Source organism: Eschrichtius robustus, chromosome 18 (genome assembly GCF_028021215.1).
Source record: "Eschrichtius robustus isolate mEscRob2 chromosome 18, mEscRob2.pri, whole genome shotgun sequence".
Taxonomy (NCBI): domain Eukaryota; kingdom Metazoa; phylum Chordata; class Mammalia; order Artiodactyla; family Eschrichtiidae; genus Eschrichtius; species Eschrichtius robustus.
The window spans coordinates 70,091,727-70,117,243 of record NC_090841.1 but is presented as its reverse complement, the minus strand read 5'-3'; the positions used below and the strand labels follow the sequence as shown (position 1 = coordinate 70,117,243).

At 40.4% G+C, this 25,517-nt stretch overlaps 1 protein-coding gene across 11 annotated transcripts in view; it reads left to right on the top strand.

Moving 5' to 3' along the window:
- The window catches only part of DOCK9 (dedicator of cytokinesis 9), a 281,315-nt gene that overhangs the window by 242,287 nt on the left and 13,511 nt on the right, over nt 1-25,517 (top strand). For 5 of the 11 annotated variants that reach the window (XM_068526943.1, XM_068526939.1, XM_068526937.1 and 2 more), the window contains exons 42-49: nt 919-1,032; nt 1,152-1,367; nt 2,850-2,907; nt 3,805-3,882; nt 5,121-5,227; nt 20,892-21,014; nt 21,586-21,699; nt 23,248-23,394. In XM_068526943.1, the coding sequence (XP_068383044.1) occupies nt 919-1,032; nt 1,152-1,367; nt 2,850-2,907; nt 3,805-3,882; nt 5,121-5,227; nt 20,892-21,014; nt 21,586-21,699; nt 23,248-23,394 (957 nt within the window). The remainder of the gene's footprint in view (nt 1-918; nt 1,033-1,151; nt 1,368-2,849; nt 2,908-3,804; nt 3,883-5,120; nt 5,228-20,891; nt 21,015-21,585; nt 21,700-23,247; nt 23,395-25,517) is intronic. The other 6 variants (XM_068526945.1, XM_068526944.1, XM_068526941.1 and 3 more) reach the window with 2 other exon arrangements.

The following is a 25,517-nucleotide window of genomic DNA, read 5'->3' as shown; positions in this document are numbered from 1 at the left end:
ACTCGAGTGCCCCAGGGAGGGGACCAGGGGGCTTCCCCATGGGATGTGAAGCATGAAGAGGGGTCGGGGTTGAGCATGTTCCAGGCCATGCATGCACCATGGGAAAGGGACCATCCAGGGGACCAGAGAAGGTCCTTACAGTAGAGGTGAGAGTATGGGTGAGAACAAGTTGAGATGGCAACATTGCACATTTGGAGGGATCGCCTGGACTCCAGGCTGAGAATGGATCAAGGAGTCAAGGCCTTAGATCGGGAGACCGTGGGGAAACCATGATTAAATTTAGGCCAGAGAGGATGGTGTCCTGGGTCAGGCATGGTGAGGTTAGAAGGGAGAGGAGATTGAATTGACAATACTTAGTGATTGATTATACCTGGGTGTGGTGAAGGTAAAGGATGAGAAGGGGGAATGGCGGAGGGGGATGGTCCACGGTTTAGCTGAGTAACTGGGTAAAGGCGGTGCTATTTATAGACCCCCAAAAAGACAGATTCCCCCACTGCATAGTTAATATGTACATGTTTTAATAATAAACGCAAAGGACAGTCCATTTACTGAATATTTAGTACATATAAATTCAAGCCAAAAACCAAAGAGGTAAATAATAAGGTCTTCCTTTTTATTAGAGAAAGTGGTAGGTAAGTAACCATCCAAGTGATACGGGCTTATCTGATTCTCATTCCTCTACACTCTGCTGATTAGCATTTTGATGTGCAACCGAGATGCAAGGGTAGCAAAATCACCTTCTGGAATAATCCTTGGAAGGGGGAAAATGACTCAGACATTGTTTCCCACACTGGAGCCATCCTTGCTCTCAGCTTCCCCGTTGCCCCATCCCCGTGCACATCCTAACCGAAGCCAGGAGCTGAGCCTGGGGCGTCACTTGAAGGTGAATTGATGTGCTCACGTTTGTGTGTCCCTAAGGTCATTATTTCCGTCAGCCAGCTGATAGCAGACGTCGTTGGCATTGGGGGAACCAGATTCCAGCAGTCCTTGTCTATCATCAACAACTGTGCCAACAGTGACAGGCTGATCAAGGTGGGTGGCCTGGTCTCGTTCTGTGTTTTACCCCCAAAACTCCACCTCATCATCTGACATGTATGCAGACGGACAGAATGCAGCTGAAAGCCCCGTGTCCCCCTCCACCCTTGTTTCAGCACACCACCTTCTCCTCGGACGTGAAGGACCTGACCAAAAGGATCCGCACAGTTCTGATGGCCACGGCCCAGATGAAGGAGCACGAGAATGACCCCGAGATGCTGGTGGACCTCCAGTACAGCCTGGCCAAGTCCTACGCCAGCACCCCCGAGCTCCGGAAGACGTGGCTGGACAGCATGGCCCGGATCCATGTCAAAAACGGGGACCTGTCCGAGGTAGCCCCGCAAGCCTGTCAATCCGGGCTTTTGAGAAAACAAATTGTGTCCCATTCACTGAAGGAAGCCACTTCTGAGAAAAATTTCCCAGTAATTCAAAGAAGCCAGTTAAAAATATGTGATACTTTAAACAGTGTTGGGCTCGGGGTTCCTTCATGGTCATCTAAGCATTTTAACAATTCACAGCATCGTAAGGGGATGTCTTCATCACAAAAGAGCATTGTTTGAAAGCTCTTAGAAAACATCCGTGCTCGCACAGGTGCCTGCTAGGTCAGGTGCACTCAGTTTCTGCGTCAAAACTCCTCTCTAGATCTAAAATTCAGCTATTTTATGATAAAATTAGATTTCCCTGTATTGAAGTCTTGACAAGGCATTGCTTTTTCCTGTTTGAGGTAGTCAGTTTCTGTCTGTAGTCGTGGCAGGTGTCAGAGCTCCCTCGTGGACAGAGCTGCACAGTTCAATAAGCGACAGCATGGCGGGGGCAGAGGGGGAGTGTGGGCTCCAAGGCAGACTGGATCCCAGATCCAACATCGACTAACTCGGTGACATTGAGCCAGTTCTTAACCCCTCTGTGTCTCTATGACATCATCTGTAAAATGGGGGAAATTAAGGAAAACAGTAGGCTGTAAGGTGGGTTGTATTCATGTTCCCATGAAAACTCTACTCAGGGTTCATGCCTGAGGCATTTAGGTATGATTAACAGTACAACCAAAGAAGTGTGCTTTTACTTTTAAACCTCTCTAACTGCTTAAATTAGTAAAATTGTGTTCGATGTCTGAAAATTTTATGTAACTATTTTTACCTATGGATTATTCAAAGAGTCCATTCTGTTTGACCATAAGTTTAATCTAAAATATACATTAGCCATAATAAAAATGAATTACATACTGTTAGTAGTAGTAATTTTTTTATCATTCTGATAAGAACCAGGGCTCAGACATTGGAACCTTATGGTAGGTTCATTTCCAACAGCTATCTTTGATGTTTTGTAAACCATGGCAACTTGGTGAAAAGAATTTATTTTTATTTTTTCTTTCGTTTTAATGTGTTTATAATGTTATCCATTTAACATAAAATAATATTTTCATTTAGAATTTTTGGAAAAAGTTATAACTTCATCTCTGAATCTAAGAATGTACATGCCTCATTCTTCAAATGATCCTCTTTTCCCTTTAAGAGAAATAATGCTGAAATTTTATAGTAAGAAAAAATGCTTTTTAAAAATCTTTTATATTTAAATTTAATAATTTTAAATAGAAATAGGTCTTAGCAAATTTACTGCCATTTGTCTCAATTCTAAGTTTAAAAATTTCAATTTATTTGAATTGTTCTACTTTTTTCAAAAGGTAAGATGTCAGCCATTAGAAACATTAGTTGATGCCTTGAGATCTCATATAAGTACATATAGTCATTAGATTTCTGTTTGTGAGCATTGTGCCATGCTTTATAATTGGTGATTCTGAAACGTGTCTTTTGTTATAGGCAGCAATGTGCTATGTCCATGTCACAGCCCTGGTGGCAGAATATCTCACACGGAAAGGTAAGAAACGATTCCTGGGTTTTGTGAAATAAATATAAAATTGCACAAAGCAGCAAAGACAAGTGAGAGCCATTAAGAAAGATTTGGACGTGGGGGATTTCTGTGTGTGTGTGTATGTGTATGTGTACACTATATTCATTGTTTTATTCACTGGCGTGACATTTGCTTGATGTGGTAGGCACCGCAGAAACACAAAACAAAAGTAGGTGGCATTTTGTCATATAACCTCTTACTAATAACTCCATATCGCAAAAACTAGTTAATGAGCTTGGCATCTGGGAGTCCCTGACCAGCCAATCTCCAGCTGAAAAGATTTTATTTTCCCTTAAGATAGTTCCCACCAGAACTGTTTATCAATCAAAAGGCAGCTGTAACAGGAGGTGATGAGACAGTATTTTCTGGAGCACAGCCCGGTCGGCTTTGCTGTGTGCGAAGGCAGCTTGCAGGCTGGAAACCTTGCCGCCCCGTGGAAGGAGCTGGCAGGAGTGAGTGCCGCCCACCTGTGTGCTAAGTGCTCGTTCCCATGTTAGCAGGCCGCGAGTTCTGTCACGGCTCCTCTGGTTAAACACCAGTTGCTCGTTTCCACTTCAAATTTGAGAACACTGGGCTTTTAGAAAGGCCAGTTGTGTTCATGTGTGTACTGGAGCACGGCTGCACCAGATCTGGCTAATTCCTTCACAATGTGAGGACTAATGTAAAACCACAGATGGCCAGGTCAGGGAATTTCTATCTTTCTGGTACAGCTGGCTCTTTGGAATGGAATTTAAGGGCATCTAGGCTTGTCATACGTCAGAGCTGGAAGGAGAAAGAAACCAGGGAGGGGCTCCGTATTCTCTTACTGCCAGCACGATTTCCTGTTGAGACCTTCTGTCGGGTAATACATCTCCTCACGTTTAGAAGCAGACCTAGCCCTCCAGCTGGAGCCGTCCTTCCTCCCCTCCAGCCACAGCATCTGCCAGAGGAGGCGCCGGGGAGGTGAGCTGAGAGTGGGCCGGCCGCCCCATCCCTGTGACACTCAGATGTGTGGGGTTTCTCTTTCAACTCTGCTGGGATGGACTTGGCTCTCCTTCCCTCCCTTCTTTTCCTGGCCTCTCTGGTTTGACGGCAGGCAAGGAGAAGAAAGCACTTTGGCCACCATTGTTGTTGTTCCACCAGAGCTGAGTTGTATTTTTAAATCTACTCTGTAGCCAAAAACATGGATGGTTGGATTTTATAATTTTGCTTTTTGTACACTCATGTATCCTCAAGCTCCCAGGTTAGTGCTTTGCATAGGGGAATCTTTGTCTCCATGAAACAAAAGCAAGGCGAAAGCTGGACATTGGCAGAGATGCTAGACAACCCATGAAGGGGCTGGAAACCTTGACCATGTGCAGCAAAAACATCTCTGACTTTAGGGTCCACTCTTTCAAGATTTGATTTCAAACTGCTCTGTGTTCCTTTTTTTCCTGAAACATGGGAGGTCTCAGTTCAGGTTTTGACTTTTGTTTTACTGTAAGCAGCAATCTCAGTAGAGTAGGAAGACATTTCAAGTCCTTCTTCACTTGATCGTTTTTGCCCAGCTGACATTGTCCAAGTGACATGAAACTTTCCCCAGTGACTCCATGGGAGGAAAGGCCTCTCCTTACCCCTCAGGCTGCTGACGTGGAACCAGCCAAGGCAGCCCCTAAGCTCACGGCTGCAGCCATCGAGTCACAACTTGGTAGACTGCTTCCTGCAGGAGAAGGGCGAGTTCTAATCTGAGTTCTGGGTTACCCCAGCCAGAGTGGGTGAGATGACAGCTGGAAGGAAACAGAGTTGTTTTTGAGTCTGTACTTCTCTGATTGGCTTTGGCTTCTTTATTTTTCTTGGTATCTGAGCATGGGTCATTTTACCAAATCAAACTATTGTTGTTATTACTTTGCTATTAATTTGATTCAATACCTATTTCAGTTTATTTAAGGATTACATACATTTTAATAAAGGTGGATGAAAAATAAAAAGGGATGAGAAAAATAAAAAAAATTGAGGGCGGTGAGGGTTAAATATGAGGAAGCGAATGAAGGAGAGCACACAGTGGCGCCCAGGCTCCCCGTGGGAATGCTGGCCTGAGACGCAAGAGATTTCAAGATCGGTCCTCATTCAACCCAGAAACAAGCAGGGCAGGAAGAACCCTCGCGGTTCATCCACTTTCAGGTTGATAGCTCCAACTGTCTCCCCTGCTCTCTCAATTCTAGGCATGTTTAGACAAGGATGCACAGCTTTCAGGGTGATCACCCCGAACATAGATGAGGAGGCCTCCATGATGGAAGACGTCGGCATGCAGGACGTCCACTTCAACGAGGTGAGTGCCGCAGCCCGCCAGGGCGCCGGTCACCCCAGTGTCTCGGGTGCTGCCGTTCACCCGCCCCTGCACCAAACTGGGATTTCCTGTCTGCAGCTGCTGTGTACACACTTCACTCTAACATAATTCTCCAGAACACTGAAACTGAACAGTGAAAGCTTCTGCCATTCCCATTTCCAGGAACTCCTCCTTTTCTCTGGAGAGAATTTGAGGAGCTAGTTAATAGTGAAGTGAGGCTGAGAGCTTGAACACTTGTGGTAAAAGGTCCAGTATTTTGAATCATAAAGTTTCTCATTCTTTGCAACAGTTAATTTCTCTGGTTCCTGGGTTTTATAGCTGTTTTAATCTGACTTTTAGATCAGTGTCTCCAACACAAGACATCTCTCCGATGTCCCCAAACATGCAAGGCCATGAGAGGCCAGACTGGGCTCAGGGGCAGAGCAGCCCCTGTCCAGGCCCCCAGTTCCCTGCCCCCCACTTGAGTGCTGTCAGCCAGGGTCTGTGCACCATGAGTAGATAAGACCACCCTTGCCCACCCCCCCATAGAGACCAGAAAGTTTGACTTTAGATCAATTGTAGCAATTTTTGCAAGTTTCTTGCCAAAACAGGATCACCCTGCAGCCACTTAAAATCTGAAACTAGAGAGTTCTGAGATACAACTAGGAATTTGAACAAATGCCGATTTTCTGTGTGCGTTTCCTGAATTTTCCTCTTCTGTGAATATCTGCCAGAAGAGCTCTTCATGTGTGCCTTGCCTCCCCTCAGCTAGAACAAAATGAAACAGTCAAGGGAATGCTTTTTAATCCTGCCCATCTTTTAAGGAAAGATAAAGTTTTCTGTTTCTTCATGTGGAGAGAAAGAACAGAGAAAGGAGTAAACGTCTTCTGCCTCTGTTATACTTGTGTTTATGATGTGGAAGTCCTGCAATTAATATCAGGACTTTTGATCATGTTCATGCTGGTAGGCGGGGCCCATGAGCAAACATCCTTTGTGACATTGACCATCCATGAATCAGCAATTCTCAAAGTGTCGTCCTGGGGTCCCCGAGACCCTTTCAGGAAGTCTTTGAGGTCCTTACTTTTCCAATTGAATGTCTCTGTGAGGCTGGATTTTCTTTGTCTACATCACCCAGAACAACACATTGAAGAGATTGAATGCAGAAGCAGAGACAGGAATCCAGGCTTCTCCTACGAAGTCAGACATCAGAGTTGCAAAAAATGTAAAACAGTGCCACTCTTCTCCTTAATTTTTTTTTTGAAAATATTATTTTTTCATTAAAAGTGTTATTTTCATTAACATGTAATAGGTTTATTATCTTAGTTTAAAGTAATAAATCTTTTTACTTTTTTTTCAGTTTTCACTCCTAATATTGTAACTATTGAGAGATAACACCCATATATATAAAAGTTCTCAGCTATTTTTAAAGAATTCTCAATAATGTTTATGCTATATAAAGGGACCTTAAGCCTCAAAGGTTTAAGAACCACTGCCAAAAATTGTCTAGTCTCAAATGACCCTCTAAATTAAAAATTAACTGTGAGAAAGGATAATATATTGAGTGATTTCACATTTAAAAATTAAAATAATTTAACCAAAATACATAAAGTTCTCTAAGTATTCTGAAGGGGAAAAAAAAAAAAACAGTTGGTTATTACATGGTCTTAACAGTTCAGCGGTTTCTCCACCTTGAAATGCCTGGCCCAATGGTAATTTTTCATTTTTTACTCTGATGTGTGTGCCTGTCCCTTAGGCAACAAGGCCCGCACGCTCTTGGCTTTGAACTCCTCGCTTCAAGGAGGGTTTGCACTGGACTTTTTCCTGAAAAGAGGCTTGAACGCATTGTTTCCTTGGAGAAACCACCCTTGTCCCCTGCTGCCCAGTCAGTCCTCCGGAGCGCAGCACTTTGTTTAGATTCGATAAGGAAAACAGCAATGCCAAGAACAACTAAAGATTCGAAAGTAAACAGTTCTGCGTAACCTGTCCTCAGGAATGATAACATGAAGTTCAGGTTTGCTCATCAGATTAAGTAGTAGGCTGGAATAGTCTCTGCAGCCTAGGGAATGAGCCCTGTGAAATCAAGGGCAGACTTGATTGGGGAGATTTGTGGATGGCACCCACTCTGAGTAATAACTGAACATGTGACAGGGATAACTTTATCAGTTATTTTCAGAATATGGATTTTCCACCCTGTCCTTGAAGCGTAAAGTTGGTAAATCTTTAACAACGTCCATAGTACACAATGATCTATCCTGATTAGGATGTGGCACAGGGGGTTGTAAAGCCCCAAGCAAGCCCTGCACATTAAAAGTGAAACTAGCCAGCAGTGAAAAAAGAACGTGTTCCAAAAGTCACGAAAGCAGAAACTGCCACGTAGTTTTTGCTTTGGCTCTCAAGATGTTTCAAGAAAAAGTGAAAGTCGAATATCTCTGCCAGAGAAGGAGTTTTGGGGAAAGCTGATGGGAATAGGTGTAGAACAATAGTTTAATAAAAATCATTGCCCTTTTAATGTGCATTATTAGATACATTTAAATGTCTAAGATGCTCTCCTAACATGATTTTAGAGGCACTACCTAAAAATGCACAATTCTCCTAGGAGGAGACCTCAGATGAGTTTTTATTGGTAGCAATCCATCTTCCTTGACTCTGATCTAAAGAGCGAACTCCCCCGCAGCTGCTTTTGATTAAAGAGAAACATTCCATTCCTGTTTACATTTTGTTTCACAAATTGGAGCCTATGCAGATTGAAGAATTCTGAGTTTCCTATGGTATCAAAATTACATGCAGCCCATGTTGTTTTGAGATCCCTCCCTCATTATCCCATACAGGCAGGGTCCTAGAAGGAAATAGGTGGCACTCTCAGAAATTGAAGCAAGTCTAACAAAGGGACTATTTTGAAAAGTTTGATCAGGGTTTAGGGAAACCAGCAAGGAATATTGCAGAACCCTGGAGGTTAGCCACAGCTGGGTTGCCACTGTCGACCTGTGGGCTAAGGGAGCGGGGAGAGAGGAACTACACAGAGGGGCCACCTGCCCCGGCTCAGTCCCGGCATGGGGGCAGGGAGGGAGGCACCCCCTCCCCACACTCTCCTTCTGTCCACCAGTCTCCTGCTGGCCTTCCACTGGCTGAGCCCAGCAGGCAGGCCAGCAGTCCTGGTGCGTTGGTCCGCATGGCACAGAGCAAGGGAGGAACGGGGCCAAAAGGGACTGTAGTGGGGAAATGGAAAATACAGTCCATCCTCATTATTTGCCCAGTTGCTAAAATTTCTTTGTTACCCCAGAATCAGCATGCACTGAGGTGCTTTTGCAGTCATCTGGGGACATGGCACAAAGCAGCAAAAAATTTGAGACCACACGTTCCCATCTGAGGCTGAACAGGCAACACTCTGTCTCCTTGTTTCAGCTCGTGCCGTAAACGGGGGTCCTTCTCTGGCCCCCTAGCATGGTGCTGAAGTGCTGTCCAGTGTTCCTGAGCTCAGGAAGGTGATGTGCCTTACAGAGAAAATACTTGTCAGATAAGCTCTGTTCAGGCAGCAGTTAACAGTGCTTTGGGTCGTGGGTTCAATATTAATGAATCAACAATATGTACTAAATGAGGTGTCTTTAAACAGAAACACACATAAAACAAGGTTATGTACTAATCAGTTGTCAAAAATTTTGTAACCAGAGGCTCTCTGGAGCCTAATCCTGTATTTCCCCAAGAAGGGGGTGTTCCGTGTTCACAAATTCAGTGTTGGTGGTGACCATAGAACATAACCACAGCAAATAATGAGGATCGACTGTATTTGGCACACTAAGTGTTGTTTCACAGACCAGCAACGGTGAGTTTCACCAGGCAGGTCACTGACTTGTATTAGCCAAACTGCATCTATTCAGAAATAACAAACATAAAATGTTTATACCTACAGAACATCCCAAGAGAGAGTTATCAACAAAACACATTCTGTGGTTCCTCTGTTTACATCTCATCCAAGCCTGGCAATTTTCTGTAACCCTGTAGAGTGGTCTAAGCATCTACTTCTCCTTGACCGAGAGTGCTCTTAGAACCATAAAAGTTATATAGCATATCTTCGCTTTTATCTCGAAAACAGTAGCAGTAGGGAGCGTGGCCCATGGAACTTGTCTGACTGCTCTACCTTGTCTCATACCAGGACATATTGCCCTGCTTCTTGTTGCAAATATTTCCTAAGCTTCCTTATGCTGGAGAGACAAGGGTGAGCATGATGTGGTCGCTGCCCCAGCACACAACACTGCTTCTGATGCTTTCTTGCCATTGAGGAGAAACACCTAAACCATGGTCCCTTAGAATCTGAATTGAAAGTTGTCTCAGTCCTTTGTGGCTTAGAAATTTCTACATTTACATGTGTTGATTCGCTCCGTAAACTAGCTGTGTGCCATGTGCCAGCTCAGTGATATATGAGGGAGGTGCCTGTCTTAGAAAGTTTGACCTAGTGTATTAGTCCTCACGCTTTAGTGTGCTTAAAAATTACTTAGATTCCTGTTACAAATATAGATTCCCATTCTAACCCACCCCCACCCATCCCCAGATTTAGTTGGGTGACTGTAGCACCTGGGAATCTGTATTTTAACAAGCATCCCAGGTGATTATTCTGATACAAAGGATCTTCGACTGTATCTTGAGAAACGATAATATAGTGGAAATGTGAATGATGCCATGATGTACGCCATTGCCCGAGCCAGGTCACATGCTTACGGTTATTCCCAAATGGTAGATAAAAGAGACAGCTAGCTTCAAAAGAAAGGTTAAATTAAATCAGTCAATCCTAAGATGGGGCAAATATTATTTAAGTGAAAAAATTTTAAATACCCTGCAAATACACAGGCTCATAATGCATTTTCAAGCACACACACGTGCCCATGCACAGCATTAGTGAGCTATTTCCACAGACAGGTGCTCGGTGCCCTCAATTGCATGGCTGTGGCACACCTAAAAATGACTGGCTAATTACATTTTAAACAGCTTCCTGAATGGCTTACGAGCTTAGTGTACCGAGATCTTTTTAAGTCTAGTCTAATATCATAAAATGTATACTTTCCAGGTGCATAAAGCTCATTGAGGGTTTTTTTTTCCCCGACCAGTAATTACTTATAGTTCTTTGCGTGTATTGACAATTTAGAAAAAAATAACTTGGCATTTAGATTTTAAACAAGGGGGAAAACTATCAGACTTTCTGTATGATCGCCTTTCAAGGTCACCACTCTCTGACCACTGTCAGTATAAGTTCTCGTTTTCAAGTGATTGCTGAGAATTCAAAGTAAATTAATACGTGGAATTTCTGTTGAGAATATTATTCATATATGCCCCGATGTTTAGTTACTATGATGTCTTAGTTTTTATGACTCTTTATAATTTTGTTTTGACATATGGTCTCTCAAACTTAGCTGTCTATGATTGCTGGTTATTTCTATTCAAAGAATTGTTACTTGATGCACCAGCTGTAAACGTCTAGGTATAGAGTTGACATTAGCTTGAATAATTTACCTTACCAAATTAAGCTTTGATGCTCAGTAATCCATACTCTACCTTTATGAGAGAAGGACTTAACCTTTTTAAAAAATAAAAGCCATTTTTAGTTTGTTATTGGGTAAAATCTCTACTCTGCTTTTTATAGTATACATTACCATTTTCTACAATAAAAAGTGATATTCAGACTGATACACTATAGATCCTGAATGCCTCCTGAATCAAAAGAAAAGATAAAATAATGTCCAGTAGCATATATAGGTTGATGATGTATTATTTCCTAATTCTTAATTACCATCAAATTGTGATACTTATTTCATAATTATTTACTAAGCTCTATTCACTTTATGAAACATTACTGTTCTCCAACCATTCTGGGAAGTGTCCCTGGTTGAAGTCTATTTTTTTGTACCAAATATGGCAGAGTTTTCCATAGTGAACTGAATTGTCCATAGTATTGATATGCCACATGAATTCAGGTTTCATCGTTATTAAACTTTCCTTGTGTTTCTGGTTTGACAAATGAGTAAAAGTAGTATTCAAATCTTAGTCTCACAATTAGGAGCATTTGGCCCAGGAGATTACTCATAAACTCTATTTGATATATATTTAAGTGACTAAATCTAGAACCATTCAAAGCGTACCCGAAAGGCTGCTATACGCAGACACCTTATGAGGATAGACAGAACATCATTTTAAAATCAAGTAACATCTTCCTTATATAATACTTCCTTGTTGTGATAGTGGATGTATGTCTGTGTGCATTTTCATTTCTCATAAAATTATCTATATTCAATTATTAATTTATTTTTAGCAACCTTTGAGTGTGGCTGTTTAATCTGTATATTTAATCTTTCCACCTCCCCGACCTCATCTCTTTGCCCTGTTTGACTCAGATTTTATACTCTAGCCCTCAAACTACTTATAAATTTCTCACACACCATGCTGCCGTCTCTCCCATGTCTCTGCCCGGGCTGTTCCCTCTCCCTGGAATGTCTCCCCCCTCTTCCTTGCTATTCCCACCTTTCACCTTCACCTCACTAACTCCTGATGATGTGTAAGACTCAGTCAGTCATCACTTTTCTGGAACCTTCCATGGCCCCCCATCCCCCATCACTGGATAGGTGCTGCTCCTCTCTGCATCCCTGATTCCCTGCGCATTTATCAGCACACTCACCACCATCTTTTGTAGTCTCTTTATGGATCTGCATAGAGATCTGAGCTTTATGAGCAGGAAGTGCTCTCTTCACTTGGTTCTTGGCCTCCCCAGGACTCGCTCAGAGACACACAGACTACTGTTAAGTCAGTAAATGCCTACTGCTCTCAGTTCAGAGTGTCTACCCCTCTGACTTGCAGTTTGGCACGTATTTGAAATCACTGTGGTTTTCTCTGTCCTCAGTATCTCAACATGCACGTCAAATCTCTTCCAGTTGGTGGTCATGGGTCTCTAGTCCATCAGTTCTAGCTGCTTCGAAGGACAACCTCTCTGTGTCTTTGAGGGCCTCCTCCTCAAAGCCAGTTTCATGTATACCACATAACCTGATAAACTATCCCAAACCCACCCCCACCCCACGTTTAGTAAAAATCTACAGAGCCATTTTTATAAATTACAGAAACTTAAATTTTATTTATATAGATTTGTTTTATAAACCCAGTGTCGAGCACAGTGCCTTGTATGTAGTAGCTTCTTGGTAAAATGTGTGAATGAATGAATGAAAGAATCAAGTTAATGATGTGGTAGTGACTGTGCCTGGTTATAACAGTTATAACTCTCTGAGAAGAATGTTCAGTTTTCTATGAGATTATATTAAAGTTACTCTAGAGTCTTATTGTGCTGTAACTGCTAGGCATGGAGTTAAGAAACTTTAGGCCTCTCTGATCCCATCCACAATAAATAGGGTGTCATCATTGTGTATTTACATCTACAGTGTGAACCATACTATAGTTTGAACAAAACCCAGTAGTGAGAAAAGAAGGGGCCAAATGAGTAGTCTGTAAGTTAAACCTAAGAATAGCTTTAAGATGGGTAAATTTCCATGCCTTGACTATTTTGTTATCAGAAGAATTCCTTGGTTGTATGGATTGCATTCTCACCCCTGATGGGAAATTGGGTCTTCTCAGAATTTGTTCACCTCTGCTATAGTCCCACAGCATCACTGAGAATGAAGATGCTCGATAAATACCCAGTGCAGTGTCTGTGATCTAAGATATGTAAGAATTGCAAGGCTTTGATAAAGGACTCGTTTCCCTACAGTGAAGGACGGCTATTAGTAATATTGTTATATTACTAACAAAAATACAGATCGATTCATTCATCCAAGAAATTCTTGTCTACCACATATGTATATGGCACTGTGGGGTATTACATTACCCAGTAGAAGTAAGATATCATTTTTCAAAAATTAGTACAAAGTAGAAAGTGATGATTGAAAAAGAGAGATTTGTTTAACTGGCCTGTTAATTACATATAGCATTTAGTTTTCAGAGCATTTTAATGGGTAAAAATTTTATTTGATCATCACAACTGCCAAATTAGATTAGACCTTTATTACCTTCCCAGTTTTACAAATATGCTAAAGTAAGTACATTGACACTGACACTATACAAGTTTTATTTTTATGCTTTTCTTTTATGTAGATTTGTATAATCAGAGAAGCATGAGAAGAATCATAAAATTTTGTCATATTTAACCTGGATAGATTCTCCACTGGAAAAGATTTGAGACAAAACTAAGAGAAAACGGAGAGAGGTTTTGCAACTTCATAATACAAATGCACAGAGAAAAGATATGGTGTTAGGACCTTTACTGACTTTTTTCTCTGTCTATAGCTGTTAGGATAATTACTACATATTCTGGCTTCAGTGTTTGCACTTAATGAGACCTACAATAAAAGTATGAGACAACTGATGCACCTCTTTATAAGCATTGGTACAGAGTTTAGTCACACAGATGACAGTTTTATGATTTGTATGTTGTAAATATGACATAGGAATTAAATGTCTTGCTTTAAAGATGGTTTGTTTAAGTCAGTTAGGTAGTATTTTTTGGTAAATTGATTCACAACTGCTTTTAAAATGTTTATTTTCTTTGGACCTATAAACCGTAGACATTAGGACTATAATGAAACATTAAGCTGGTAATGAAAAACACAGGTCCTGCCCTTCATTTACAGAACTATGGAGGATACAAACATATTAAAAGGCAACTATAAAAGCCTTAAAAAATATATTAGCAAATTTAATCTAGCAGTATATAAATAAGAGGAATATATTGTGACTAAGTGATGTTTACCCTGACAATGCACCGTTGGTCCAATCCTGTAAAAACCAATTAATTCACCATATTAACAGAATAAATAAGGAAAGTCTTATGACCATCTTAATAGATGCAGAAAAATCATTTGAAAAAATTCAATATCCATTCATGAGTTTAAAAAAGAATCCTAGGAGTAGAAAGGAACTTCTTCAAGAAAAAAGATTATCTACAAAAAACCTACAGCTAACATCATACTTTATGGTGAAAGACTGAATGCTTTCCCCCTAAAATTGGGAACAAGACAAGAATACCTGCTTTACCACTCCTATTTGACATTGTGCTGCAGGTTCTAGCCAGTGCAGTAAGGTAAGAAAAAGAAATAAAACTGCGTATATTGACATAAGATGCAGTTGTCTTTTGTGACAGAAGTAACCCGAAAGAATTTACAAGAGAAGTTACTAAAACTGAATTTAGCAAGATCATAGGACATAAGATCAGTGTACAAAAATCAATCAACCTTCACGCTTAGAGAGTCTTATACCATAGTTTCACCGTGTTGTTAACAATTATTTTGTATAATTCCTACAAACAGGTATGCTGGATGACTTTAAATCTTACTCAAATAAAGGCCTTTACTCCAAAAAAAAAAATCATCAAAATTAAAAAACAGTACTGTTTATAAAAGCATCAAAAACCTTGGAAAATTAGGTATAAATATGTAGAGATTTGTATGCTAAAAACTACCAAACACTGATGAAAGAAATCAAAGAAGTCCTAAATAAGTGGAGCGAAAGACTCAGTATTTTTAAGATGTCAGTTCTCCCTAAATTGATTTATAGATTCAAAGCAATCCTAATTGAACTCCCATCTGGAGTTCTGGTAGAAATTGATAAACAGATTCTAAAATTTATATGGACAAGCAAAGGAACTAGACTAGCCAAAACAATTTTGAAAAAGTTGAAAGAGCCGTGCTATCTGATTTCAAGATAAAGCAGTGGTTCTCACCTAGGGATGATTTTGCCCCCTTTCTCCCAGGGAACATTTGGCTGTGTCTGGAAAGGTTTTTTAATGTCACAATTTGGAAAAAGGGGGAAGGGTGGTGCTACTGCTACTGGCATCTAGTGGGTAAAGGCTAAGAATGCTGCTAAACATCCTATAATGCATAGGACAGCCCCCCAGAAAAAAGAGTTATCTGGCCCAAAATATTGTTCATGTCACTGTGGAGAAAGCCTCCTGTAAAGCTACAGTAGTGATCAAGACGGTGTGATATTGGCACAAAGACAGACACATCTATCAATGGAACAAAGTAGAGAAGCCAGAAATAGACGCACACACGTATGGTCAGTTGATTTTTGACAAAAATTCAAAGGCACTTCAATGGTGAAAAGACCGTCTTTCATCAAATGGTGTTGGAACAACTGGACATTCATATGGGAAAAAAAAGTCGACCCATACTTCACACTGTATTCAAAAATAACTCAAAGGATCATAGACTTAAATGTGAAATATAAAACTATAAACCTTCTGGAAGAAAACATAGGAGATAATCTTTGTGAACTTGATACAGATCTCTTAGATGTAACGTATAAAGCACAATCCAGAAAATAAAAACTTGATAAATGGAGCTTCACCAAAATTTAAAACATCTGCTCTTTATTTTTATTATTTTTTTGTTTTGTTTTTATTTCCATTACTTTAGGAGGTGGATCAAAAAAGATCTTGCTGTGATTTATGTCAAAGAGTGTTCTTCCTATGTTTTCCTCTAAGGGTTTTATAGTGTCCAGTCTTAGATTTAGGTCTCTAATCCATTTTGAGTTTATTTTTGTGTATGGTGTTAGGGAGTATTCTAATTTCATTCTTTTACATGTAGCTGTCCAGTTTTCCCAGCACCACTTATTGAAGAGACTGTCTTTTCTCCATTGTATATCTTTGCCTCCTTTGTCATAGATTAGTTGACCATAGGTGCGTGGGTTAATCTCTGGGCTTTCTATCTTGTTCCATTGACCTATGTTTCTGTTTTTGTGCCAGTACCATATTGTCTTGATTACTGTAGCTTTGTAGTATAGTCTGAAGTCAGGGAGTCTGATTCCTCCAGCTCCATTTTTTTGCCTCAAGACTGCTTTGGCTATTCGGGGTCTTTTGTGTCTCCATACAAATTTTAAGATGACTTGTTCTAGCTCCGTAAAAAATGCCATTGGTAATTTGATAGGGATTGCATTGAATCTGTAGATTGCTTTGGGTAGTATACTCATTTTCACAATGTTGATTCTTCCAATCCAAGAACATGGTATATCTCTCCATCTGTTGGTATCATCTTTAATTTCTTTCATCAGTGTCTTATAGTTTTCTGCATACAGGTCTTTTGTCTCCCTAGGTAGGTTTATTCCTAGGTATTTTATTCTTTTTGTTGCAATGGTAAATGGGAGTGTTTCCTTAATTTCTCTTTCAGATTTTTCATCATTAGTGTATAGGAATGCAAGAGATTGCTGTGCATTAATTTTGTATCCTGCAACTTTACCATATTCATTAATTAGCTCTAGCAGTTTTCTGGTGGCAGTTTTAGGATTCTCTATGTATAGTATGTCATCCGCAAACAGTGACAGTTTTACTTCTTCTTTTCCAATTTGTATTCCTTTTATTTCTTTTTCTTCTCTGATTGCCGTGGCTAGGACTTCCAGAACTATGTTGAATAATAGTGGTGAGAGTGGACATCCTTGTCTCGTTCCTGATCTTAGAGGAAATGCTTTCAGTTTTTCACCATTGAGAATGATGTTTGCTGTGGGTTTGTCATATATGGCCTTTATTATGTTGAGGTAGGTTCCCTCTATGCCCACTTTCTGGAGAGTTTTTATCAGAAATCGGTGTTGAATTTTGTCAAAAGCTTTTTCTGCATCTATTGAGATGATCATACGGTTTTTATTCTTCAATTTGTTAATATGGTGTATCACATTGATTGATTTGCGTATATTGAAGAATCCTTGCATCCCTGGGATAAATCCCACTTGATCGTGGTGTATGATCCTTTTAATGTGTTGTTGGATTCTGTTTGCTAGTATTTTGTTGAGGATTTTTGCATCTATATTCATCAGTGATATTGGTCTGTAATTTTCTTTTTTTGTAGTGTCTTTGTCTGGTTTTGGTATCAGGGTGATGGTGGCCTCATAGAATGAGTTTGGGAGTGTTCCTTCCTCTGCAATTTTTTGGAAGAGTTTGAGAAGGATGGGTGTTAGCTCTTCTCTAAATGTTTGATAGAATTCACCTGTGAAGCCATCTGGTCCTGGACTTTTGTTTGTTGGAAGATTTTTAATCACAGTTTCAATTTCATTACTTGTGATTGGTCTGTTCATATTTTCTGTTTCTTCCTGGTTCAGTCTTGGAAGGTTATACCTTTCTAAGAATTTGTCCATTTCTTCCAGGTTGTCCATTTTATTGGCATAAAGTTGCTTGTAGTAGTCTCTTAGGATGCTTTGTATTTCTGCGGTGTCTGTTGTAACTTCTCCTTTTTCATTTCTGATTTTATTGATTTGAGTCCTCTCCCTCTTTTTCTTGATGAGTCTGGCTAATGGCTTATCAATTTTGTTTATCTTCTCAAAGAACCAACTTTTAGTTTTATTGATCTTTGCTATTGTTTTCTTTGTTTCTATTTCATTTATTTCTGCTCTGATCTTTATGATTTCTTTCCTTCTGCTAACTTTGGGTTTTGTTTGTTCTTCTTTCTCTAGTTTCTTTAGGTGTAAGGTTAGATTGTTTACTTGAGATTTTTCTTGTTTCTTTAGGTAGGCTTGTATAGCTATAAACTTCCCTCTTAGAACTGCTTTCGCTGCATCCCATAGATTTTGGGTCGTCGTGTTTTCATTGTCATTTGTCTCTAGGTATTTTTTTATTTCCTCTTTGATTTCCTCAGTGATCTCTTGGTTATTTAGTAACGTATTGTTTAGCCTCCATGTGTTTGTCTTTTTTACGTTTTTTTCCCTGTAATTCATTTCTAATCTCATAGCGTTGTGGTCAGAAAAGATGCTTGATATGATTTCAATTTTCTTAAATTTACTGAGGCTTGATTTGTGACCCAAGATGTGATCTATCCTGGAGAATGTTCCGTGCGCACTTGAGAAGAACGTGTAATCTGCTGTTTTTGGATGGAATGTCCTATATATATCAATTAAATCTATCTGGTCTATTGTGTCATTTAAAGCTTCTGTTTCCTTATTTATTTTCATTTTGGATGATCTGTCCATTGGTGTAAGTGAGGTGTTAAAGTCCCCCACTATTACTGTGTTACTGTCGATTTCCTCTTTTATAGCTGTTAGCAGTTGCCTTATGTATTGAGGTGCTCCTATGTTGGGTGCATATATATTTATAATTGTTATATCTTCTTCTTGGATTGATCCCTGGATCATTATGTAGTGTCCTTCCTTGTCTCTTGTAACATTCTTTATTTTAAAGTCTATTTTATCTGATATGAGTATAGCTACTCCAGCTTTCTTTTGATTTCCATTTGCATGGAATATCTTTTTCCATCCCCTCACTTTCAGTCTGTATGTGTCCCTAGGTCTAAAGTGGGTCTCTTGTAGACAGCATATATATGGGTCTTGTTTTTGTATCCATTCAGCCAGTCTGTGTCTTTTGGTTGGGGCATTTAATCCATTCACGTTTAAGGTAATTATCGATATGTATGTTCCTATGACCATTTTCTTAATTGTTTTGGGTTTGTTTTTGTAGGTCCTTTTCTTCTCTTGTGTTTCCCACTTAGAGAAGTTCCTTTAGCATTTGTTGTAGAGCTGGTTTGGTGGTGCTGAATTCTCTTAGCTTTTGCTTGTCTGTAAAGCTTTTGATTTCTCCATCAAATCTAAATGAGATCCTTGCCGGGTAGAGTAATCTTGGTTGTAGGTTCTTCCCTTTCATCACTTTAAGTATATCATGCCACTCCCTTCTGGCTTGCAGAGTTTCTGCTGAGAAATCAGCTGTTAACCTTATGGGAGTTCCCTTGTATGTTATTTGTCGTTTTTCCCTTGCTGCTTTCAATAATTTTTCTTTGTCTTTAATTTTTGCCACTTTGATTACTATGTGTCTCGGCGTGTTTCTCCTTGGGTTTATTCTGTATGGGACTCTCTGGGCTTCCTGGACTTGGGTGGCTATTTCCTTTCCCATGTTAGGGAAGTTTTCGACTATAATCTCTTCAAATATTTTCTCTGGTCCTTTCTCTCTCTCTTCTCCTTCTGGGACCCCTATAATGCGAATGTTGTTGCGTTTAATGTTGTCCCAGAGGTCTCTTAGGCTGTCTTCATTTCTTTTCATTCTTTTTTCTTTAGTCTGTTCCGCAGCAGTGAATTCCACCATTCTGTCTTCCAGGTCACTTATCCGTTCTTCTGCCTCAGTTATTCTGCTATTGATTCCTTCTAGTGTAGTTTTCATTTCAGTTATTGTATTGGTCATCTCTGTTTGTTTGTTCTTTAATTCTTCTAGGTCTTTGTTAATCATTTCTTGCATCTTCTCAATCTTTGCCTCCATTCTTATTCCGAGGTCCTGGATCATCTTCACTATCATTATTCTGAATTCTTTTTCTGGAAGGTTGCCTATCTCCACTTCATTTAGTTGTTTTTCTGGGGTTTTTTCTTGTTCCTTCATCTGGTACATAGCCCTCTGCCTTTTCATCTTCTCTATCTTTCTGTAACTGTGGTTTTTGGTCCACAGGCTGCAGGATTGCAGTTTTTCTTGCTTCTGCTGTCTGCCCTCTGGTGGTTGAGGCTATCTAAGAGGCTTGATGGGAGGCTCTCAAAACATCTGCTCTTTAAAAGACACTGTTAAGAAAATCCAGAGACAAGCTACAGATTGGGAGAAAATCATAAATCACTTTTATGCAAAATATATAAAGAACTCTCAAAACCCAATAATAAGAAAATAACCCAGTAGAAGAAGAGTGAGGAAAAGATTTGAATAGGTACTTCACCAAATCTATATAGATGACAAATAAGCACATGAAGTTTACTCAACCTCATTAATGAAACCCTACTCCAATGGGCTTAAATAAAGGTCGAATAAATTGGCTCCCATTAGGAAATTCCACAGAGGATTGACACATCAATCTGAATGTTTAACAAAGTGGTAAAAGATACAGTTACTTTGGAAGGGAGGAGGAGCTCTCCACTCTGTTAATAGGGCAGACAGGCCCCTGGCTGGCCATGAGATGGATGCCAGCCCCAGTCAAGCTACCTGCTTGACTGGGGCTGGCATGTCCAGTCTGCTGAGAGCATCTGTCCCAGCATTCCCAGCAAGGGTCCTAAAATTCACCCCGATTGGCCAGCTTAGGTCACATGATGAAGCAATGATTGGCCAGAAAATAGATTTATGCTGGTTAGTTTAAACCTGAGGCACCTGTCCCAGCCCTTGAGTCATAGTGTTAGCTTCTTCCAGAGTTCAAGGGCTTTAATGGAGGCAGGGTGACTGCCCAAACTGCAGTAGATAGAAATTTTGAAAGGAAAAGGGAAAGAATGTTGGTGAGGCAGGCGTAGTGCCTGCCGCACTCCATCACTGAGTTGCTCTAAGATGTTTAAATTGGTTTGAAGTCATGCTTAGTGACTTTCCATGTCTCAGCATTGTCATTGTTCCTCAGAAAGGAAGAAAATCTAAATTATATTTAGAAAAAGAAAACTAAGAACAAAAATCGAGAGCCTGTGTGAAACCATCAATTTCAATTTTCTTCCATGCATTTAACTATTACACAGTTACACAATGTGACCCTTCGTTTCTGTTTGTAAACATGATTGGAAAATAGCTCATTAAAAAAAAGAACTTGGAGGTTAGTGTTTAAAAATATTACATATTTTGAAATTTTATGGCCGTCTTAACCATTTATGTATTCTGCAAGGAACACAATGCCAGTTTCCCTGTAACACTCTTTCCTGGCTGGGGGCCTTCTTCTTTGATCAGGACGTGCTCATGGAGCTCCTGGAACAGTGTGCAGACGGACTCTGGAAGGCCGAGCGCTATGAGCTGATCGCCGACATTTATAAGCTCATCATCCCCATCTACGAGAAGCGGAGGGATTTTGAGGTATCTGAGTGGTTTGTTTTCTCCCGTTTGAGAGGACAGTGGAGTGACACACATCCCCAGACATTCTTATATGCAGAGAGCGCAAGCAGGCCATTTGAGCAATGACCTCTGACCCTCCACGTGACACTGGCGGTCGCCACCCTCAGAGCCATCAGGTGTCACACCTCTACCCAGACCTCAAATCTCAAACGACAAGGGTTGGGAATTCTGGCACTCCACCTACGTGGGAAAACAGTGACCCTTTCATCCTTCCTGGGCTGGGGAGGCCATCCAGTTTCTCTTAGCTAAGGAATGGAGTAGGAAAAGCAAAGACTACAAACATCATCAGAGGACTGAACTGGCTTACTGCACTGGAAATCCAGTGGGTCTTCAAGGTGCAGGATGGCCCTCTGGGTAGAAAACGAAACAGTTGGATAATGATCACTACAGTTGTGCTGTCAAAATGCATTCTTGATTTTCTTTGAAACTCAAGTCCAACGAATTTTCACCTATATAGTATCATTTCATTGTTATTTTAAAATAATTCTACTAGTTGCAAGTGGGAAGAAATGGGTTTTGTTCTGCTTTCCAGAGGCTGGCCCATCTGTATGACACACTGCACCGAGCCTACAGCAAGGTGACCGAGGTCATGCACTCAGGCCGAAGGCTTCTGGGGACATACTTCCGAGTAGCCTTCTTCGGACAGGTGAGCCTCCTCTCTGTTCTCGAGGCCGTCTCAAGTCCTTTTTTTCTTGTTTAAACTCTATATACCAAGTGGTATTTTGTAAATTTTCTGTTTTCTAGAAATGCTAATTTGATGAATTTGTCATGTTTAGTATGGTTCTTATCTTCCTCAGTAGTAAACTTTCTGCCTTTTTTTCTTTCTTCCTGTCTTTTCTTTATTACTTTCTTAAGGCAGCGGTAAGTTCTCCTTCCATAAGATATTCTTAGCGGCATCTTTGGTACTTCAGTGTGGTTTGCAAGTTTCCTTTTCAAGTCTGTATGTATATCTGTCCAGTCATTACAAACTCCAAAACAAAATTAACATTTTATTCCATTTACAGAAATAAATCACCTGTTCCCTTACACGTCTATACTGCATGTTTTAAACCAAAATTAAGACTTTCTGGTTTCCTTTGTCCCTGTGCTTCTCTGTCTTTTATAATACAATATCTCTGCAAGTAGATTTACCATTGTAATATTTCAGAAACCCTTTAGAAAAGGGGTCATTTAAATTTAACTGAAAGTTTAACCTCCAAGTCTCTAACATGATTAAATAGTATAAATTACAATCCATTTATTCAGGGTGTGTGGTTTTCTATGAGCATTATATAACCTTCAATTTATCCTGTTATTTATTGTCTTTTATAACTTTATAGCAATACCAGTTTACAGACAGTGAAACAGATGTGGAGGTAATTACAGTAAATGCTTAAAAAGCAAGTAATGTAGTGAAATTACTGCATCTAAACTCCTAGTTTGATGTGGGTGTTTTTTGTTTCATGTTAGCCTGCATTTTTTTCTTTTATATACTGTGTTTTTTGCACCATTTTCTCTCTTTTATTTTAGATGAGAATTTTTTTTTTAATTTATTTCAAATATTAACCCCAATCCGGGCTTTTTAGTTTTCAACCTTTTTCACTTCCCATGCAATACTTAGCCTTCTTGTATCGAGACATGATTGGTGCTAAAACAGATGATGACTGGTGATAATGAAAATATTTCCTGATCTTATGCTACAGCCCTTTAATGTTTGTCTCATCAGGAAGACAAAATAGAATTTACACCAACTTCACATAACTTTTGCCAGACCAGAACGCTTCCCTTTATGCCGTAAAATCCCAAGTAAACGGCAGAGATCAGGAGAAGGGATGTGTGTGCGTTTCTGAGGCCTGCGGATAGCAGGCTGTTGAGTCATGTCTTAGTGAGTTCCGCTCCTTGGGAATGTGAAACAGGCTTGAATCCCATGATTAGACTTCACCAAGGGAACACAGTCTTGAATCCCCAATCTTTCATTTCCCTCAACACTTAATGACAGCATTCTTGGATGAGTTTGCAATTTTGTGTTTCGCCTTTACCTTGCACCCAGACCTCACATTATTATCATTTTCCTTCCTATTCGGAAAGCGTGATTTTGTTTTTAGAATCATTCCCTTTTTTGTTGTTGTTAACGCCTGTAACAAAAGAATCCTTCCTGGGTGGTAAGCCTTGGGCTTATATTTGGGGATAGCTCTAATTGTGCTTTATGTCACAGGGATTCTTTGAAGATGAAGATGGAAAGGAGTATATCTACAAGGAACCCAAACTCACGCCTCTGTCAGAAATTTCTCAGAGACTCCTTAAACTTTACTCAGATAAATTTGGTTCTGAAAACGTCAAAATGATACAAGATTCTGGCAAGGTATGACTATGCTTGGAAATGTATTATAGCAATATAATATTGTTTTTTTATGTATGATTGATCATATATTATATATTTATAAATGTGGTAGAAAAAAGAAGACCCAGGAAAAAGTTAAGAATAGTTGGCCTTGAGTGGCAAGTGTATTTTTTTTTCTTAATATCTTTCTGTGCGTCCCAGGTGTCTTTCATTAAGCAAACCTTTATTTCATAATTTTAAAGATATTATTTTACAAAATAATTAACATCTGAAGGGATATACTGTTTTTAGTCCAGCTATTTAGAAACTCTGTGAGAGTAGGGTCCTAGGTTCTGTTTGTCACTGTAGTTTTTGCTTGCACTTAGCACAGTGCCTGGCATGTTACTTGACACTCTGACTGATTGTTTGATATATGGACAGATGGATGGGCAGACAGAGAGACCAAGGAATGAACTAATTAGCCAGCACATTTGTAGGAATGAGATCTACTTTCTACTTAGAGAGGCTGTCCTCTGCTGTATTGCTCTCATGAAAACCCTTTCTGAACGTACACGTTTTTCCTATATGTTTTTGTGTTCCACTGTCTTCAGGACATCTCCCGAGAGATGGGATCCCTTTGCTTTCTGAAACTCAGGCCAAGATAGAACTTCTGTTCTTTGCATTAAAAATGCTCTTCCTGCTCAGTTTCCCGCAGCAATAAGCTCTACCTCTTTCTCAGTTCATCCTTTTGGAGGATCCTTCGTTCATTTTTTTTGTCCTGAGCCCTGCTTTGGAGTCCCCAGTGTCTGGACTCTGTTTCCTTGGGGCCCTTCATTTTCTCCAGAGAAGACTCTTCCAGTCTCCTGCCCAGGTGGTAGGGAGGGGACAAGGGAGGGGGGAATTCTGAATTCTGGAGGCAGGGGATGAGCAAGGGCGAAGGTCCCACGTTCAGCTTGCAGTCTTTCACCTGCCCTCCCTGCATCCTGCTCTGTTCCTTGCCCCTGCTTTCTGCTAAGACTGGTGAACCCACTTAGACTCTTTCCAGACTGGTTTCTCCAAGGAACGGTCTCTTCTCTCTTGTGGGGCTGGGACTAGGGAAGGGAACCCGGGGTTCTGCCACCTCACATAGACTTTGGGCCACTTGCCACCCCACACGTCTCCTGATCACCGAAATCCTGGTCCTGGTCCTCTACAGATGCCAGTCTGTTCAGGCTGCCATAACAGATACCATAGACTGGGTGGCTTATAAACAACAGAAATTTATATCTCACTGTTCTGGAGGCTGGGAAGTCCAAGGTCAAGGCACCAGCAGATTCGGTGTCAGGTGAGGTTCTTCTAACTGCTTCACAGACTGCTGTCTTACTGCCGTGTCCTCACATGGAGGAAGGGGTGAAGGAGCTCTGTGGGGTCCCTTTTATAAGGGCACTAATCCCATTCATGAAGGCTCTACCCTCCTGACCTAATCACCTCCTGCCTCCTAATACCATCACATTGAAGGTTAAGATTTCTGCATGAGAATTTTGGGGGAACGCAGACATTAAGTCTATCACAACAGGCTTTTGCAGGGTGATCTGACTCCCCTGTTGTTGCCCCTCTCCATGGGAACTTGGAGTAGAACTTTCTCTCCCAAGTCAGGAAGTACATCCCCATGCACCTGCCTTCCAGATATTCATTAAACTCATCCACTGCTGTTCTGTCCTCTCTTCTTGGTCCTTGCTGGTTAATTCTATACTGTCATTTTAATAGAGTTGCACAAAGGAAAAGGGACAAACATACATTGTTGGTCCATTTTTAGCTAGAAACCTCAACACAACTTAAGACCTACTTCCTTTCTAGACCAAATCACTCAGGTCCAAATTGCCTTTTTCTCTGAAACCAAAACCTTTGTCTGGATCAAGTTGTGGCTTTCTTTAACCTTAACAACCTTCTGTCAAGGTTCTCACGCATTGGTTCTTCTTGCCCTTTTGATATGTGGTCCTTGATGCGGCAGCTGAAAGACGTCCTAGACCACCTTCTCTTCCTCAAACACCAGTCCTTTATTCCTTCTGCTGATGCACACATACAAGTTTGAAAGTGAAAACTAGGGAAACACCACTGAAAAATAGGCAAGAATCGTCATTTCCTCTGCTTTTAAATTGCTTCTGCTAAAGAAAGTGAAGTCTAAG